Below are 20,459 nucleotides of genomic sequence, written 5' to 3' on the forward strand. Positions count from 1 at the left end.
CTTTACATGAGATTTTCAAAGGGGTGAGAGTCCAGTTAACGTCAAAAACGTCACACCAGCTTTTTGATAGTGTGGAAATCACAGAAATGGTTGTAGTTTAATTTTTTTTGTTTTCTTGGGGAAAAGGTGTTAAGGAATTATAAAAAAAAAAAAGATATTTATGAATTTATTATTGGAAAAATGTTATAAACATTTTTTTTATATATATATATATATATATATATATATATATATATATATATATATATATATATATTATATATATATATTTTTTTTTTTTTTTTTTTTGGGTCACTGCACCTGCACTCACATTTAAGTTTAGAAATGTTTTATTTATACAGTTATCGCTTGTCTGGGCACTAGTAACCATGGAATATTTTGTGAGATGTTTCCACCAGAATTTTTGGCGCAAAAAAATCCAATATGGTTGCAACAACAAAAAAATTTGGGGGCGCGAAAAAAAACCAAAAGCAAAAGATGCGTCAAAATGAATTTTCATATATTTTCATATTTTTAAAGCAGCACAAAAGACCTTTGAAAATGTGAGGAGAAAAACAAAAAACAAAGTGTGAATAATATCGCTGGAACAGAAATTACAGTAGTTTTTGAGAATCTCCCCCACTATGTGTGATACCTACCTAAGGGTACCATTACATGGTGTGGATTTGCTGCAGATTTTTTTCAATTGAGGATCAAAATCTATATGTAAAACCAGCCTTAGGCTAAGTTTCTACTTGGTTTTTTGGGGGGGGAAAACACCAAGAAAAACAAAAAAAATATGCCAAAAAACGGCCAGATTCTGTCAAAAAACGCCAGATGTTAGCTGTAAATCAATGAGAACTCTTATTCCACTTGGTGTTTTTTTACTTTGGTGTTTTTTTAATCCTTTTGGCGTTTTTTCACTTTTTTTGGCGTTTTTCAGCTCCTTGGCGGTTTTCCAAAATCGCAACATGTTTAGCCACTGGCGATTTTTTATTCCAAATCGTGGCGTTTATGTAGAAATCTATGGGAGTGAAAAAACGGCAAGAAAAACGATATGTGGGTGTTATTTTTGGCGTTTTTGCAGGCAGTTTTTTATTCTTTTTTGGACTTTAGCAATCCAAAAAAGTGATGGAGATACCTTTTTAAAAAAAAAAATTGTTGGGTACCATTAAAAAAAAAAAAAATATATAAAAGATACAGTAGTGAAGGAAAAATTTGTATCTAACTAAATTTATCTTTTTTTATAACAAAATTTTTATACATTTTTATAACAGGGATCAATTTATGTGGGTGGACAGGGACCTAAAAATGTAGCCGGCAATAATAAAAATGTAATGTGCATATTTTTCACTTTTTTTTCTTTATTTTTTAACATTTTTTAAGGTAGTACTACTACTCGCAGCATGGAACACACTGTTCCATGATGGCAGTAGTAGTACCTGTACTAATTGACAGATCGCCCGTTACGATCCTTCTGTATAATTTATACATGCGGCCGGCCGCTCTTCTATGGTCCCCTGCACTGCCGTATATATACACCTATTCATATTTCCCGCAGAGAGCTGTGATTGGCCAGAGGGTTCCAGCAAATCACAGCTCTCTATGGGAAATAGAAATAGGTGTATATATACACGTCATTGCAGGGGACCATAGATGTTTATATACACGTCTATGGAGGATCGCAGCGGGTGTCACAAGTGACATCCACTGTGATCTTTCCTTAACTGCAGGTACTACGACTCCCAATATGGAGCACAATTTGCTCCATGCTGGGAGTTGTAGTACCTGCATTAATTGACAGATCGCAACAGGTGTCAGAAATTACACTCGCCGTGATCTGTCTATTAATGCAGGTACTACAGCTCCCAGCAAGGAGCAGAGTGTGCTCCATGTTGGGAGTAGTAGTACCTGCAGGTAAGAACAGATCACAGCAGCTATCACTACTGACACCCGCTGCGATCGTCGTGTCTATTGCAGAGATGGAGCGGCTTTCTCCTGCGCTCCCATCTCTGCACTATACTCCGGCCGGCCACTCACTCATTCATTCATATTTCCCTCTGAGAGTGGTGATTGGCTGCAACCATCCGGCCAATCACACCACTGGGCAGAAAATATGAATCAGTGATGTTCTATTCACATCACTGGCCGGAGTACAGAGCAGAGATATGAGCGCTGTATACAGCCGTTCCGCATCTCTGCTATATTATGGATGATCGCATTGGGTGTCAGGACTGACACCAGGGGCGATATGTCTATTAGTACAGGTACTACTACTCCCATCATGGAACAGTCTGTTCCATGCTGGGAGTAGTAGTACTACCTAAAAAATTTAAAAAAAAAATAACAATTGAGAAAAAAGGGAAACACACACTTTATTAAAAATTAATTAAAATTTCGTTAAAAAAATAAATTCTGTCACTACTGCATCCTTTTCTTTTTTTTTTTTTGCTACCCAACAAATTTTGGGTACCAAAAAAAAAAAAAAAAAACTGCCAAGGTGCAAATTCCACACATATGAAAAAACGCCAGAAAATACGTCAGATGCAGGAAATTGCACTGCTGTTTTTCAGGCGTTTTTTGTCAAACCAAAAAACGCAGGACAAAAAACCCAAGTAGAAACTAAGCCTTAGGGCATGTTCAATGTGCGGATTTGCTAGCAAACTCGCAGCATGTTTCCAGCGAAATGTCCACTAGCGATTTTCGCTAGTGGACACTCCGCTGTGGAGAGCCCGCCCACATTCAAATTCGCAGCTGGAACCACGCTGCGAGTTTGCAAGCAAATCCACCCCTGAACTTTTAATGAGCCATTAGGCTGGTTTTACATGTAGTATTTGATCCTCAGTTGGATCAGTATTTTTTTAGCCAAAACCAGGAGTGGACCTGACACAGAGAAACACTATAATGGAAAGATTTTCACCTTTTTCTAAATTTTAGACTTACTCTTGGTTTTAACTAGAACTCCTGTGTGTGCTAGGAATACTGTGAACCCAGCCTCACTTACTAGCATCATACTTCCTTTGTTGCAGATTTCACACTGAAAATCCACAACACATCCACCATGTCAGAATGTGACAAAGCTAACAGTGCTGACAAGATATTACTAGTTTTCCCAGCAGACGGCAGCATGGCATTTATACACAGCTGAGGAGACTTAATTCTGTGTAGGGAAACAAGGTGGTTTGTTAGAGGCTGCTCCTCTGAACAGAGAGATTCTGTAGGAACTTAATAATATTTGAATGTACCCACTCCTTAACAATGGGCTAAATTATGTGTGTGCTTTAAGTAGGCAAAGTAGTAAGCGCATACTTTTTTCCCCCAGCACCCAACGACTAACTTTAACCTAGTGCTTATGGACAAAATCAGTATAGTTTTTGAGGGGGAAAAAAAACAATGTTTTTGGATACCATATGTTTTTTTTTTCTTTTTTTTTTTGTGTGTTTTTTTTATTTATTTAGCTAATTTCATTTTTTGACTGTAAAAGAAGTGATATATTACGGTACTTCTTTGGTAAGGTTCTGACTGTTAGCAGTGTGGTCTTCTCCCACTAAAATCAACGAAAGCTCAAAAACCACTTGAACTTTATTTTGAAGAGGATTTGCACCGATATGTTTTTTTTGCACAGAAGGGCCTCAAAAACACACTGAAAGAAGTATTTTGGAGCTATTTTCAACATTGATCTTATATGTGCCATGCATGTGAGCACGTTCTTACCCTTGAAATAACTGGAAGAGATATGGATTCGATTTCAGAGCAGCTGCTTTATAAATAATAATACAGTAGTAGTTTCTTGTGTATTTATTTAATTTATTTTTCAGTTACACACAATGTTGCTTTTTTTGTAACAATGAACTATTGAGTCACTATTGTAAGTGCTGTGAAAATAACTGTCTCCCTCTAGTGTTTTTTTCCATTTTTTTTTTTGCCTTAAAACTGAAAAAAAGGAGATGTATATTCAAAATTAACCCCTGATTTGGAACCGAAAGCATGTACATTCACTAGGAAGGAACATAGAACCTATGTGTGGGGGTGTGTGGTGGTGTTTTTTGGTCATAAAGAGGTATTCAGAGTTGTATTAGTCTTAAAATGTATTCAATCTGATGCACAACTTAAAAATCAACCCCATTGCAACTTCTCTTTGTGGTTGGCCTGTGCATTGCCTGCACAGTCACTGAGCAACTGAGATGGGACACTATGTGGGTTGGTATATGCACTGCCCCTCCCCCCCCCCCCCCCCCCCCAACGGTGGAAGCGGGGAGGGTAAGTAAAGGGAGTTTTATGTTAGACATCAGACTGAGCACATTTTTAGAATATTATAACTTCCCTAATATCCCTTTAACAATGCAATGAGGACCCTTGATGCACATAGGTTTGCATATAGAGATGAGCGAACTTACAGTAAATTCGATTCGTCACGAACTTCTCGGCTCAGCAGTTGATGACTTATCCTGCATAAATTAGTTCAGCTTTCAGGTGCTCCGGTGGGCTGGAAAAGATGGATACAGTCCTAGGAAAGAGTCTCCTAGGACTGTATCCACCTTTTCCAGCCCACGGGAGCACCTGAAAGCTGAACTCATTTATGCAGGATAAGTCATCAATTACCGTGCCGAGAAGTTTGTGACGAATCGAATTTACTGTAAGTTCGCTCATCTCTATTTGCATATCGTGACCAAAACATTATGGTTTTTTTTGTAGGATGCATGCTGGCCCCGTGGTTTTGGTAGTTCGTAAGATTCTAGGCAGCATACCTGATCCAACAGTATGGGTGTCTACTAAGCTGTTAGCTAGCATGGTGTAGTTCACGTATCTGAGTGAGGGGACGTTTATCACCATTTGACACCTGTGCGCCCTCTCCCATTATGGTTTGTCTGTATTTTGCTGGGAATTGGTGTTTTTACCTGCCCTTAAATAAATAACCACAAAGTTGTTGAGATTAATGGAAATTTTGCGTGTATGAATGTGAAGATATATGTAAGTGACTACAATATTAGAATAAATGGATGTGTGTATTGGGGAAAACTGTATAATAGAAGAGAGGCTCTAGTAACCTATTGGACCCTTTATCTTGGATACAAGATTAGATAAGGTCAGGCATGGAGACATATGGGTTCCACATAGCATTCTGTGGCACATTTTTCCACAGATGTTAAAGCCTGGCATGTAGATCCTGCACACTCAGATTGCTGAAGATGGAGCTCTAAAAAGCTTGATTTATGATAAATCTGCCAACTAGGTAGGTTAAGGTAGTGTCACAATCTGCCAGAGACATTCCCGGTAAACCCTTGCTGTATGTAAGTGAGCATTACCCTGCTTATAAATGCCAGTCAAAAGCCCTGCCATGAAAAGCAACACATGTGACTGCAGGAGGTCCTATGCATTGCTCTTGAGTTGTTAGCGTCTCATATCAATACTAGAGGTGGACCTACTGTCATCTGAGAACTCCCACTCATCACACTAGCAGTAAGCACAGCATGGGAGACTTATCAAAATCTGTATAGAGGAAGAGTCGTGCAGTAACCCACAGCAACCAGATAGCTTATTTCCTTTTTAGAAAAGCCTTTAAAAAAATTAAAGAAGCAAAGTGATTGATTGGTTGCTATGGGCAACTGTACCAATCATCATCTACACAGGTTTTGGTAAATCTCCCATAGTGTGTTGCTCCACAGCAGAGGCAGGATTTATAGGGGTACTACGGTGGAACCCTTTTTATTTTATTTTATTTTTTTATTTTTTTTTAAGATCAACTGGTGCCAGAAAGTTAAACAGATTTGTAAATTCTTTCTATTAAAAATATCTTTATCCTTCCAGTACTTATTAGCAGCTGTATGCTACAGAGGAAGTTATTTGCTTTTTAAATTTCTTTTTTGTCTTCTCCACAGTGCTCTCTGCTGACACCACTGTCCATGCCAGGAACTTTCCAGAGTAGCATAGGTTTGCTATGAGGATTTTCTCCTGCTCTGGACAGTTCCTAATACGGGCATCAGGTGTCAGCAGAGAGCACTGTCGACAAGACAAAAAAGAAATTAAAAAAGCGAAGAATTTCCTTAGCATACAGCTGCTAATAAGTACTGGAAGGATAACGATTTTTTTAATAGAAGTAATTTACAAATCTGTTTAACTTTCTGGCACCAGTTGAGAAAAAAAGAAAATAATAATAAGGTTTTTCCACCAGAGTACCCCTTTAAGCACTCACCACAAGGCCTCAATACTCAAACCCATTGTGGCTAAAGATGATGCATTTCTAAACTAAAAGGTATGTTCACACATACAGGATCCTATGCAGATTTGATGTGCAGGATTTGTAACTGCAGATTAGAATCCTGTGCATCAAATCCTACACATCAAATCTGCGTACGTGTGAACGTTCGCTAAAACAGTCTTGGTTTCTTGTTCACAACACTGCTGCAAACAAAAGGGAAGTGTGGCTGGCTGTCAATGGCAGGGCACATCATGGGCGCCATGACACCAAATTTCATTTGACTAAGCATTTGGAAATAGTCTGGGCAGAGATAGAAGTATGTAATGAAGGGGCCACCTGTGTCTGGATGGTGGACAAGGAAACTGTGGGAGCTGCAGGTGTATGTCAGAAGATCAAACAATCCTCCTTACTGGTTGTCTGTACGGACCCCTATTAAATAGCCTGCATACCATACATTCTTAATACTGTGCATTCCCCCCTTAGCATCAATGACAGTGTGCAGTCTTTTGTAATATTTGTCTATGGGGTCCCCAATTTTTGCAGGTGGTTTAGCTCCCAAATAGTCTTGACAAAATTCCTCCAGGTCATGCAAAGTCCTTTGTCCTCTTGCAAGAACCACACATTTAAGATCTCCCCAGAGTGTCTTAATAATTTTAAAGGTCAGGAGACTAGGGCTGCAAGTTACCATTATTTGTAAAATAGACTGGTTGGCCGATTAATGGTTCAATTAATAGATTAAAAAAAGAACGGGATTAAGGGACAAGGTAAATGTTAACAGGAGAACAGAAGGAAGTGAGAACCGCATCGTGAAGAGTTAAGGGGGGGGGGGGGAGGGAGGGGACAGCACCTGAAGGGTCAACAGAGGGTAAGGGACAGCAACTGAAGTGTTACCAGGGGAGAAAAGAACCTCGCTGCAGAGGAGAAGGAGCAGTCCACAGACCTTAGTGATGGCCTACACAAGGAATTGCTGTCACTGCACAGAATGGAGAACAGGGCTTCTGGCCGGTCAGGTAGAGGCGCTGAGGCTGCGGTCTCAGTGCTGGAGGTAGGCTGCAAATGTTGCAGGCCAGCAGCATCTTCAAAAAAGCGCTCAGAGACATTGGTGGGTAATGGATGATGGAGGGGGAACATTTAGGGGCAGACTGAGAGGCAAAAGGCAGGGAAAGTAAATTGGTAGAAATATGTTATTTGGTCCCCAAAAACTGAGGCCACACCCCCACTGATGAATCTATAATGGAAATCGCCAACAATTTTCATTATCAATTTTTTATCAATAATATCAATTATTGCAGACCTACAGAAGACTGTGATGGTCACTCCAGAACCTTTACCTTTTTCTGCTGTGACCACTGGAGGGTCAGCTTAAATTTGTACTTAAAGGGGGACTCCACCCCTAGACATCTTATCCCCTATCCAAGGATAGGGGATAAGATGTCTGATTGCAGGGGTCCCGCTGCTGGGGACCCCCGCGATCTCTCCTGCAGCCCCCCTGAGTCATCAGCTCTCCGGAGCTAAGTTTGCTCCGTGGCTGATGACAGGGGCCGGCGGTTCGTGACGTCATGACTCCACCCCTCGTGATGTCACGCCCCACCCCTTAATGCAAGTCTATGGGAGGGGGAGTGGCAACACTCGCACCCCCTCCCATAGACTTTCATTAAGGGGCGAGGTGTGACGTCATGAGGTGGTGGAGCCATGACATCACAAAACTCCGGTCCCTGTATCAAGAGTCATCAGCCACAGAGCAAATGGAGAGTTGATGATTTGGGGGGCTGCAGGAGAGATCGCGGGTGTCCCCAGCAGTGGGACCCCTGCGATCAGACATCTTATCCCCTATCCTTGGATGTCTAGGCGTGAGAACCCCTTTAAGGTCATTGAGCTAGAAAATCCACGAGCATCTTAAATCAAAACATCAGTCAGCTGTCACTACCATGCTTCACAATGGTATTCTTCAACTATAGGCCTTTTTGACCGCCCTTCTAACATAACGCTTGATTGTGACCATAAAGCTCTATTTTGGTTTTGTCACTCAATCACAGTGCCATGAAGCTGTAAGGTGGGTAATGGTGTTGTCGTTTCTAATTTCTAAACAGGATTTTTGTGGAATTGGAGCAGTAAAGGCTTCTTTCTGGCAACTTGACCATGCAGCTAATTTTTATTTTATTACGGTCGTATTTTACTCCTTGAAACAACTGTGCAGTCTTTTTCCAGAGAAGCCCTCTGTGGATTCTAATTTGTATCCTGAAATATTTTTCTTGGTCTACCTGACCGTGTCTTGGTATCAAGAGATGCCCACATTTTCCACTTCTTAATAAGTGATCTGACAGTAAAGACTGGCATTTTCAAGGCTTTGCATTTCTTTTGTATCCTTTTCCCATATTTATCAGGTTCCATTACCTTGTTACAAGTGGCTCAGTATCCAGCCTGCTTAGAGCATCCACTGAGGGCCAACAAACTCAGACCATTTATACAGACACTAATTGCAAATTAAAATGGCACAGGTGTGGAAACCGGAGTGTGCCCCTTTATGTGTCTGTAATAAGGCTAACTATCAAGGATATGTAAACTTTTGATCAGGGACATTGGATCATTATGATTTCAAAAGGAGCCAAACAACTCTGATAAAATTACTATCGTTAAATAAAGACAATGGGGGAGATTTATCAAAACCTGTGTAGAGGAAGAGTGGTGCAGTTGTCCATGGCAACCAATCAGATTGCTTATTTTATTCTTCACAGGCCTTTTTAAAAATAAATCTGAATGGTTGCTATTGACAACTGCATCACTCTTCCTCTACACAGGTTTTGAAGAAATCTCCTGCAGAGTTTTGGTATGATCAGTTGTTTTTCAAATCAATGCCAAAATTGATGTAATGATTTCTGCCAGTTTATGCAAACCTTTGAGCACAACTGTATAATATATAAATACACATACACACAATACATTAGCAATCTACACGCATATATCAGGTGTGACCTTTGACAACATTCAAGTGTGTTCTGAAATATAGTTTTTAGTATATTATAAAACAAACAGTATGCATATAAATGATTGTCTAATGATTATAGCCATATTAAAAAGTGGATCTGTAAACATTAATTAAATGGGAAGTCCCACATAGGAAAATGTATCCCTTATCCAAAGAATAGGGGATAGGTGTCTGATCATGGGGGTCCGACTTCAGGGACCCCCCGCAATCCTCTGTACAGGGCTCTGGTTCGCCTCGTAGCAGGGGTCAGCACACAACCTCCATGCATCTTTATGGGAGAGATGCACAAACACATAAATGCGCGGAAAGCTGTCACATTGTACAGGAGATTTCAGGGGAGGTGGATTATTGGGTACCCAGTAATCAGACACTTATCCCCTAATTTTCCTACAGGGGACTACCCCATGAACTTTACCACAAGTGATCTAGCCAGGGCTCCAGTCACATATTTATATGAATATACCAGACCTACCAGAATGTAGAAAATAGTTCCCCCACTGATCACATTGGTGATAGGCCTCGCATTGAGCAATTTCATTTTCATGATGAGGGAATGCCAGGTCAATTCCACCAGTATGAATGTCAAGCTGTTTTCCAAACACAGCACTACATAAGAAAAAAGTAGTTATTTGCAAGTAATGCCATAGAAAAAGAAGGATCTAGACACAGCCAAGATTCACCCTTTTTAATGTACATATTTAAAACACTAAATATAAGATTTCACTTGACCTCTACCTATAAAAAAAGTTTATGTACCTTGCAATAGTGGAACACTCAATATGCCATCCAGGCCTCCCTTTACCCCATGGAGAAATCCAATAAGGCTCATCTGGTTTGGCAGTCTTCCATAAGGCAAAGTCTCTGGACGACCTTTTGTCACTTACAACTGCAATACACAGAAACAGCAATAACCAGAATTCATTAAATAAAATGGGGCAGCAAATGTGCAAGGATTCTAGTGTAAATTTGAACCAAAAACTTCTCTTGCAAGACTTGTGCCACTTTCGTTTTAAAACATTTTTAATTAAATTAATTTATTTTATGGTCCAGAAAAAAAAAGCACGGCTTACTAGAAAAAGGGCATGGTCACCATAGGCGTGAGCACGGCCCCGTCACTAATCGGCCCAGTCACATTCGGGACAACCCTGTGTCCCGAAAGATCTTTTCAGGACACAAGGATGTCCCTGTTACCTTTCTGCAGCCCCGCGTTAACTTTAAAAATGCAGGGGCCGTCCCGTGCATGCGCCCATAGGAGCGGAGGAGTGGCGCATCGAGGAGAAGGACACGCGCGCATTTTAAGTTGAATGTCATCTTTGGTGCTCCGACCACCGTTCCTCCAGTCCCGGGACCTACTGCTATGACCTATAGGCCATAGCAGTAGATCATGACCCCGGACCGGAGAAGCGGTGGTCGGAGCACTGAAGTGGGGCAGTACACAGGCATACAGCCTCCAGCCATACACTGTATATGGCTGAAGGCTGTATGTTTGTTGAGGAATTATACTGCACCTAATGTGGGGGTACTACAACCTGATGAGGGGGAACTATACTGCCAACCTAATGTGGGGGAACTATACTGCCAACCTAATGTGCGGGAACATATATATATATATATATTATATATATATATATATATATATTATATATATATATGCGGCGTAAGTTTGTGCTTTAGGGTGCACACCTTAATGCAATAGGCTGCGCACGCCTATGATGGTCACATTAAATAGGGGGTCATTGCCTTAATGCCCCAGAACTGTGGTGCACAATTCTGGTGTAAAGTAAGCCAACTAATAGTCAATAAATTGAACACACTTTATTAAATAGTCCAATGTGACTATTGGGGGAGATTCTCAAAAACTACTGTAATTTCTGTTCCAGCGATATTATTTACAGCTTTTATTTCACATTTTCAAGAGGTCTTTTGTGCTGCTTTGAAAATGAAAATTCATTTTTGTGCATCTTTATTTTTTTTTCACGGCAAATTTTTATTTTGTTGCAGCCACATTGGATTTTTTACGCCAAAATTGCCGAGTTTGGCACCAAATTTTACATCACAGAAAATTCTGGCAGAATAATATGAAAAACAAAAACAATAAACTACAACCATGTCTGTGATTTCTACACTATCAAAAAGCTGGTGTGAAGTTTTTGATGTAAACTGGACTCTCTCCCCTTTTAAAATATCATGTAAAGTAGACAATATACGTGGACACGCCCACTTTTACAAAACTGACGTGAACAGTGTAAAATTTTAAGAAAGTAACTAGTGAACTTTTTATAAGATTTAAGAATAGAGGGTATACACAAGAAACTCTAACAAGGGCATCTAAGAAGGTGGAGAACATAGAACTGAACTCATGTCCTATTCTAGGAGACATAGGAGCAACACCCAAACACAAACCAATAGAATAATTAAAAGGAATTATAACAAAAGAAATAGAAAAAAGTTTTTCATTACCCCATACAGTGTACAATTTAATCAAATTAAACAAATTATTAAAAAAATATATACCCCAATGTTGGAGACCGATCCTATACTAAAAGATAGTATCAGAGGGTGTAGTGGCCTATATGATCCACAGTGTCCCCATGTCTTTTTTCTAGTAAAGGTAATGTAAATAACGACAAACGTCGCACCTGGTTAACAGGTAACTGGAAATGCGGACACACAAGATGCTTAACATGTAACTATATGGATATTTCAAATAAGTCATTTCAAAAAAAGCAAGTTTAAATGTCCCAATTCACAAAAAGTTATAATTAATGACTTCTCTACTGTAAGAATAAAGACCAATGCATGCAGTGCCTTGTAACCGCAAAACGAACACGTTGTCACCGTGAAGAAGCATGCTTTTCATGTGCTTCACTATATGGCACACAACGCACAATTAGGAGCGGCAATACTTATACTTTACATAGTGTTGTGTTCTGCTGTTACAGGGAACCCATGGGTAACCTAGCCTCTCACTGATAAGGGACTAAGTAAATATGTTTTTTGCAGGACTAGAGACACTTGTATAAGTGAAGGGAATGGAGGGTCAATAGTTCAAGACTGAAGCTGTAAACCATTGGAAAAACTGCTGCCATTCAGCTAAGGCTATAAAAACTTGTAAACTCCGATTGTTAGCTTAAAGGGGTATTCCAGGAATTTTTTTTATTTGACTATGCTAAAGGAGATGTAAAGTTAGTGTAGTTCATAATATAGTGTCTTTACCTGTGTGTGACTGTTCTCTCACAATTCTTCTGTGATTTTCACCCCAATATTTATTTTTAACAGCATACAAAATGACTGCTGTCTCGGATTTTTCCCAGCTTGCAATGCGGTCGAGACCTGACTCACTAGTCAGCTGATGACAGGGAGCCTGTCTGCTTCAATGGGTGGAGAGAGCAATCTGCAAGTATTGCAACAGCTGGAGGGACCCTGATTGAAAACCACAAGTCTGCAGCTCATTTATTTTTCAATGGGTGGGGTGTCTGATGTGTGGGAAGGAGGAAAATGGAATCATGGGATTTGTAGGCAAACAAGAAAATAGGAAATACAAGTTCACAAAAAGCTAGCCACAGTGTTATGGTAATCTCACAGCATAGCCATTTAGCCCAAGACAAGAGCAGATCCTTCCTAAGGTGGTAACCCATAGCAACAGAAGATATAGTAGGATCAATCGAATGAAATTAAGAAAAGAAGAATGAATTATCAAAAACATTATTTGACTCGATTTGATTGGATATCGGTTGTACTATTATTTTCTATATATCCTCTCTATCCTCTCTCTTTATATTTATGGTGTTTATGGAAGATGTGAATAATGAGGTTGCCACCTGGGAGTACGCGACTGACACATCCACCCCGTGTTTTGAATACCTGTCCCACGTGTTTGTGTTTTTTGATCAATGATGTATTAGGTCATGTGATCCTTTTTTCAAGTATTTTAACTTGTATGGTCTGTAGTATTTGTCAGTCTACGATTAAGCACTTAGGCGCGAAACGCGATTTTCAAATAAAGCAAGCATTGATTTTACCTGCATATCCCGAGTGCTGGACGAACTTCTTTTCTTCCATTTTAATAAATTCTCTGCAATGTTTTCCTCATTGTAATACACTGCAGTTTGTTAACTAGTTAGTTTGTTAACTTTAAAACCTTAAAGGGGTTGGCCCCTTCTTAGGTGTAGTAATGATAATAGTACGTCCCTTACGGATGTCCTTATACTTATATCAGCTCCTGTTCTGCATAATGAGGAATCTCCTTCACCTCAATGCCTTATATTTCTGTCCCAGCTGGATAGAGATCCTGTCCATAACATAGTGCCCTATGGAGAAGGTTCAGTGATATTGTTATGGTCACATGCTCCTCCATTGGGCACCATGTTATAGACGGGATCTCTGTCCAGATGGGACAGAAAGATGCGGCATTGGTTGGGTAAAGATTCCTCATTATGCATAACGGCGACCAAGTGTATATATAATGAAATCAGTAACAAGCATCGATCTTGCTGATCAACGTTCGTTTAATGAGGCTTTACACAGATCAATCAAATGAATACCATGCTGCACACATTAAAAGGGTATTCCGGGATTTTTTTTTATTTGACTATGCTACAGGGGCTGTAAAGTTAGTGTAGTTCATAATATAGTGTCTGTACTTGTGTGTGACGGTTTTCTCACAATTGTTCTGTGATTTTCACTCCAATATTTATTTTTACCAGCATACAAAATGACTGCTGTCTCAGATTTTTCCCAGCTTGCAATACGGCCGGGAACTGATTTACTAGTCAGCTGATGACAGGGAGCCTGTCTGCCTGTATGGGTGGAGGGATCAATCTGCAACTAATGCAACAGCTGTAGGCACCCTGATTGAAAACCACAGGTCTGCAGCTCATTTATGTTTCAATGTGTGGGGTGGCTGATGAGTGGGAAGGAGGAAAATAGAATTGTGGGATTTGTAGTCAAAAAAAGAACAGTCAAACAGGAAATAGCAGTTCACAAAAAGCTAGCCACAGTGTTATGGTAATCTCATGACTTAGCCATTTAGCACCAAGACAAGCGCAGATCCTTCCTAAGCATGTCCATTACTGTCTGCCAGGTACATACTAAAAATCACCTTATGGTGGATAACCCCTTTAATGCTGAATCGTTCATATGGCCTTTTAGTTTTAGCATTGTTGGCCAGGACGATGTGTAGTCAATAAAAATTATATAAAGAGAAACTGACAGCCTTTTGACCTGCACTAAACCAAATATACTGGGATCACTTACATTAAAGGGTTACTCCACTCCCCAGCATCCAGAACATTGAGTTCCTGAACGCTGTGTGTGGGCGTCCGTGTTCACGCCCGCCCCCTTGTGATGTCACGGCCTGCCCCCTCTATGAAAGTCCCATAGACTTGCATTGAGGGGGTGGGACGTGATGTCCCATGACAGGGAGTGACATCACGAGGAGGCGGGCGTGAACAGGGAAGCCCGCACACAGCGTTCAGGAACTCAATGTTCCGGACGCTGGGGAGCAGAGTAACCCTTTAAACTGTGTAGTAATTGCAACATAATGGCCGTTTATTCATTCCTTTGTATTGTGCTGCTGTGAGCAATGGAGGAGCAGACTTGCTGAGCTCCCCTGCCTCCTCAATATTCACCGCCCCCGTGATGAATATGCATATCATTTACATCTGGAAAGACAGCAGCCCCAGGCTCTAAGGTTCTAGTGACACCCATTTACATATTCATCATGGGGGCGGGGTGGGCTGGGCAATGAATCTTGAGATGGCAGGGGAGCTTGGCAAGTCAGTTCCCCACCTCCATTGGGCACAGCAGCACAATATCAAGGAATTCATAAACGGCCATTAATCTGCAACTCCTACACAGTTTAATGTGAATAACCCCTCTTTTTAAAACTGTTCACTTGCACTATAACCCAGTATATTGGGTTTAGTGTGGATGAACAGGCTGTCCGTTTCTCCTCAAATGGCTTCACAAAAGCTGATCAGTTGATGAACAAGCATTTTCACATTGGTTTGATGATTGCTGGTCCTTTTTCACAGGCAAACTATAAAGAGTGTTCATTCAGCCAACAATCGGCACAGGTAAAACGGCCTAAGTGACCTATTATCATTACCACATATTTTAGTTAAAACCTTAGAAATAGCCAATCCCTTTAAGAACCATACATGAAGATATAATTTTATGCCATAACTTCCTGAAATAGATGTTTTACTCTGGTACCGCTAGCCTTCTTTAGCACATGGTTAGGAAAACCCACCAGCCTTGCAGATTGCCCACAATACACAATTGCTCGTAAATCCCCATCAAAAGCTGAATGCCCTTTCATTATGATAACCAGGCAATACAAACAATTTTGCCATGTTTTGTTTTTGTATGATATATCTGATGGGTTCCAGTTCCTGAAGGCCTGGACACTGATATATATATATATATATGTGCAGATGATGTCATCATCCATGACATACTAACCTGACTCAGAATCCATATCTGAAAAAGAACCAATAAATTTTCCATATCTTTTGCCAACCGACTGAACATCAAAATACACATTCCCTGTAAATGATAAAGAAAAGACAGTTAAAACATTGAAGAAATCACTAATATAGGTAAGTGCAATGAAAGCCTTAAAGGGGTACTCCGGCGCTAAGACATCTTATCCCCTGTCACGCCCCCTCCATAGGCTTGCTCTGTCCCTGTGATCGCTAGTAATCAGACACGGAGCGAGCACGCTTCGGGGGCTGATTGTAACGGGGTGCGGCGTGGAAGATCACGGGGGTCCCCAGCGGTCAGGCATCTTATCCCCTATCCTTTGGAAAGGGGATAAGATGTCTTAGTGCCGGAGTATCACTTTAATGCTGAAGGATACCCTGGCATTAAAAGGTGCACGTCTAAAGTAGGATTTCTGGATGACCACATTATTGCAGCATCCAGCCACAAGCTATAAAACCAATTAACACTAAGGGAATGAAAAATCACAGCTAGAAAAAGAGGATAATACTGTGTATAGTAAAGGATTAAAGTATATAAGGAGACATTTATCACTGTGTTTCTTTAGAAAGTGTGTTTTGAAGTCTTTTTTGTGCTTTGGTTTTTGCTTACCTGCATATTTATTATACTATCGCAGGGGGGGTTGATAAATTTGGTGCACATAAGCCAAAATAATTAACTACTTCAGTACACCATTTTGTATGATTCCTTCTCTTCTCTGCACAGGTGATGAATGAGGTGCTGATAAACTCCACTTCAGTACTCCACTTTGAATAGTTCCTCCCCTGAGACTTTGTGACTTTTTAACTACCGTATTTATCGGCGTATAACACACACTTTTTAGGCTAAAAATTTTAGCCTAAAGTCTATGTGCGTGTTATACGCCGATACACCCCCAGGAAAGGCAGGGGGAGAGAGGCCGTCGCTGCCCGCTTCTCTCCCCCTGCCTTTACTGGGGTCTAGAGCCCTGCTGCCGGCCCTTCTCTCCCCCTGGCTATCGGCGTCCCCTGCGTCATTGCTATGCACTGCATGGCGCGGTGCACTGACGTCATGCGCATAGTAACGACGCAGGGGACGCACGCCGGAGGCCTGAAGCAGCGCGGACCCGACCCTGGCAACAGATAATTATGCCACCGGGGATGGGGGGAGGCAACGGGGCAGCGGCGCCGGCAATGGGTGCCGCTGCCCCTTCTCTCCCCCTGGCCGATAGCCTGCGGGAGAGAAGGGTTGGAAGCAGGGCTCTAGACCCCAGGAAAGGCAGGGGGAGAGAAGCGGGCAGCGACGGCCTCTCTCCCCCTGCCTTTCCTGGGGGTGTATCGGGGTATACACGCGCGCACACACGCACCCTCATTTTACCATGGATATTTGGGTAAAAAACTTTTTTTACCCAAATATCCTTGGTAAAATGAGGGTGCGTGTTATAGGCCGATGCGTGGTATACCCCGATAAATACGGTAGTTTGACCTAAAATGTGAGACTTTACAAATGCTGTCCAGCCAGATTTGTAAGACACGTTTGGGCTTGTATAGATTAGGGACCAATTGAGGTCTTTGTGACAAATTGCTATGATAAATTCATTACTACTGCATTAAAGTTACAACACATCTGTTTATCACAACACAACTTGATTTCTTGTATAAACCAAAAGTTGCAGGAAAAGTAGCACATTTTACACAGACACTTTCTGCAATAAAATTAACCACCTACTCATTCAAATGGGGTAGGTGGATGCAAGCGGGTACAGGAGTATTGAAAAGTAAGAAGAAGGATGTGTTGGACTTTCCTGGGCTTTTACCATGCCGGAGAAGGCCCTCTGGACACTTGAGCCAGAATCCTGAAGAGAAGCCCAATGGGCTTATTTACACCTGCTGACAAGTCAACTTTATGATACATATACTTTCACTAACTTTTACTTCTATTTGCCATCACTGCGAACAGCTTTGTGAATTTTTAAGGCTGATGACATTTGCACCAATGAGAGGCTCTACCACCTAAAAAAACACAAAACACCAAATTTTATGACTAATCAGCAGTTTCTTAAAAGAGGTACTTCAGTACAGAACATCTTATCCTCATTTGCAGAATAGGGGATAAGTGTCTGATTGTGGGAAGATCCATCCGCTGGGAACCTCTGCAATCTCCTGCCCAGCCCCCGACTTTCTCCATGCACAGAGTGGCATCCGCACCTTGCACGGATTGCGGTCGACCATGGCTCGAAGCTGTGGCCGACAGGCCTCTCCATGTATCTCTATGGGAGAGCCGGAGATACACGAACGTTATCTCCGGCTCTCCCATAGAAATAAATGGGTGGGGGGGGGGGGGGTCGGCATTTCTGTGAGTAAAACTGTGGTTTACACCCGGTTCCAAATTATGCAAATTATATTTTTCTAATTTACCTAAATAATTGATGTAAATAACAGTCAGCATAATTCTCAAGTTATCAACTATTAAGAGTACAATTCAAATTTTATTGAACAAACCTAATGATAACAGTATTTTTTTTTTTTTTTTAAAGAGTACCTTTCATCAAACTGCAGCCGGGACACAGACAAGCTGAGCACTGCTCCCTGGCAGTGAGCAGTGGTGAGTTTGTCTGTGTTCCGGCTGCAGTCTGAGATTTAGGACTTCTGCACGAGTCTGAAATCTATAAAAAAGGACTGGTAGGGAGACACCTAGTGGTCCTTTTTTCAAAGTGGAAAATTTAATAGAAAGAAGCATATTTTTCAATAACATGCTATTGGAAAGTTATTCTGCATACATTAATCTATAATATATCAAAAGATTTTTTGATGAAAAATGTGCTGTTCCAAGTTATTACGCACAGTAAGTTTCAAAACACTTTATAGGTTGTAAAGAACTGAAAATTGTCATTTGTTGTGTTTGCAGCATATTTACTGAAATCAAAAGCTATTTCAAATCAAACTTTTAACAACATTCTAACTTTTTAAACATTTTAACAGGTCACTAGAGATGAGCAAAGTTACAGTAATTTGATTCGTCACAAGCTTCACGGCTCGGCAGTTGCTGACTTTAACCTGCATAAAATAGTTCAGCTTTCAGGTGCTCCGGTGGGCTGGAAAAGGTGGATACAGTCCTAGGAGAGAGTCTCCAGCCCACTGGAGCACCTGAAAGTTGAACTAATATATGCAGGCTAAAGTCAGCAACTGCTGAGCTGCGAGGTTCGTGACAAATCGAATTCCTGTAATTTCGCTCATCTCTACAGGTCACGTTACATTTTAACATAGGAACCCTTATTTGATAGCTTCATAAGTTTTACATCCATTGAACTTGTGAGTTTTTGGACAGTTTCTGCTTGAATTTGTTTGCAAGATGTCAGAATAGTCTCCCAGAGCTGCTGTTTGAATGTAAACTGCCTCCCACCCTCATAGATCTTTTGCTTGAGGATGATCCAAAGGTTTTCAATAGGACTGAGGTCAGGGGAGGATGGAGGACGTGCAACTTTTCGTGCAACTTTTTGTAAAGCTCTGCTCCCCGGCCATCTGCCCGCATCGACCCGCTAGATATTGCAGGACTACAACTCCCAGTATGCCCTTACAGTGAGGACATGCTGGCAGTTGTAGTCCCAACAGCTTGCGGGCGGGGGGTCAGGGAGCGTAGCTGGCCGACAGGTATATGAAGTTACAGCACTGTAATATCATATTTCACAGGCAGACCTGTGATTGGCCCGGACCTCCTGGCCAATCACAGCTGCCAGAGGGAAATATTAAGTTACAGTGCCGTAACTTCATCTTCCCCGCATGGGACTGGAGCGTAATGCTGCCCACTTCCTTGTCACCCACCCGCGCAGCACGACTACAACTCTCAGCATGCCCTTACAGTAAGGCCATGCTGGGAGTCGTAGTCGTGTGACACGGGCAGGTGGGAGATGTGCTTGTCACCCGCTTCCGCCGCATGACTACAACTCCCACCATGCCCTTACTGTAAGGGTATGCTGGGAGTTGTAGTCGTGCAGTGGGAGCAGATGACAAGCTTGCCACCCACCCATGCCGCACAACTACAACTCCCAGTATGTCATTATAGTAAGGACATGCTGGGAGTTGTAGTCTTGCAGCGTGGGCGGGCAGAAGATGTGCAGGCAGATGACAAGCATGTCACCCGCCCACACTTCCACCGCGCAGCACTATTACAACTCCCAGCATGCCCTTACAGTAAGGGCATGCTGGGAGTTGTACTCATGCCGCAGGGGCAGGTGACAAGCTTGTCACCGGCCCCCACATCATGCGCCCGGGTAGCACGACAACTCCCAGCATGTCCTTGCTGTAAGGACATGCTGGGAGTTGTAGTTGTGTGGCATGGGTGGGTGACAAGCACATCTCCTACTGTAAGAGCATGTTGGGAGTTGTAGTCGTGCGGCACGGGTGGCAGGAGATGTGTGAGTGGGTGACAAGCTTCCCTGGCTTGCTTGTCACTCAACTGCACTTCTCCCATCAGCCCGCCGTTGCATGACTACAACTCCCAGCATGCCTTTACAGTGAGGACATACTAAGTTGTTGTTGTGTGGCGGCGGCGGGCGGGTAGATGTGCTGGGAGGTGACGATAAGTGTACTAACCTATTTTCCATGTTTTTTTTTTCTTCTCTTTTCAGATCAGTGCATCCTGTGGTCTATTTCATATTCGGTGGACTACGTCAATGACCAGTGTTTTTTTTTTTTTTTTTTGTTTAAGGTTAATAAAATGGTTAACAAGGGCTTGTGAGGGAGTGTTTTTTGGAATAAAAGTTTTTTTTAAACGTGTTGTTTTTTTTAATTTACTTTATACCCACCACCACAGAGTGTCGGGAAGAGCCGGTAC

At 41.6% G+C, this 20,459-nt stretch overlaps 1 protein-coding gene across 7 annotated transcripts in view; it reads right to left on the reverse strand.

Annotated features, from left to right (window-relative positions):
* The window catches only part of CARS2 (cysteinyl-tRNA synthetase 2, mitochondrial), a 134,579-nt gene that overhangs the window by 32,837 nt on the left and 81,283 nt on the right, over nucleotides 1–20,459 (reverse strand). For 6 of the 7 annotated variants that reach the window (XM_056555757.1, XM_056555756.1, XM_056555758.1 and 3 more), the window contains exons 6-8: nucleotides 15,630–15,713; nucleotides 9,921–10,050; nucleotides 9,637–9,770 (exon numbers count right to left, since the gene is read on the reverse strand). In XM_056555757.1, coding sequence (XP_056411732.1) covers nucleotides 9,637–9,770; nucleotides 9,921–10,050; nucleotides 15,630–15,713 — 348 coding nt within the window. The remainder of the gene's footprint in view (nucleotides 1–9,636; nucleotides 9,771–9,920; nucleotides 10,051–15,629; nucleotides 15,714–20,459) is intronic. The other variant, XM_056555759.1, reaches the window with a different exon arrangement.

The sequence above is a fragment of the Hyla sarda genome, chromosome 2 (assembly GCF_029499605.1).
Source record: "Hyla sarda isolate aHylSar1 chromosome 2, aHylSar1.hap1, whole genome shotgun sequence".
Lineage (NCBI taxonomy): Eukaryota > Metazoa > Chordata > Amphibia > Anura > Hylidae > Hyla > Hyla sarda.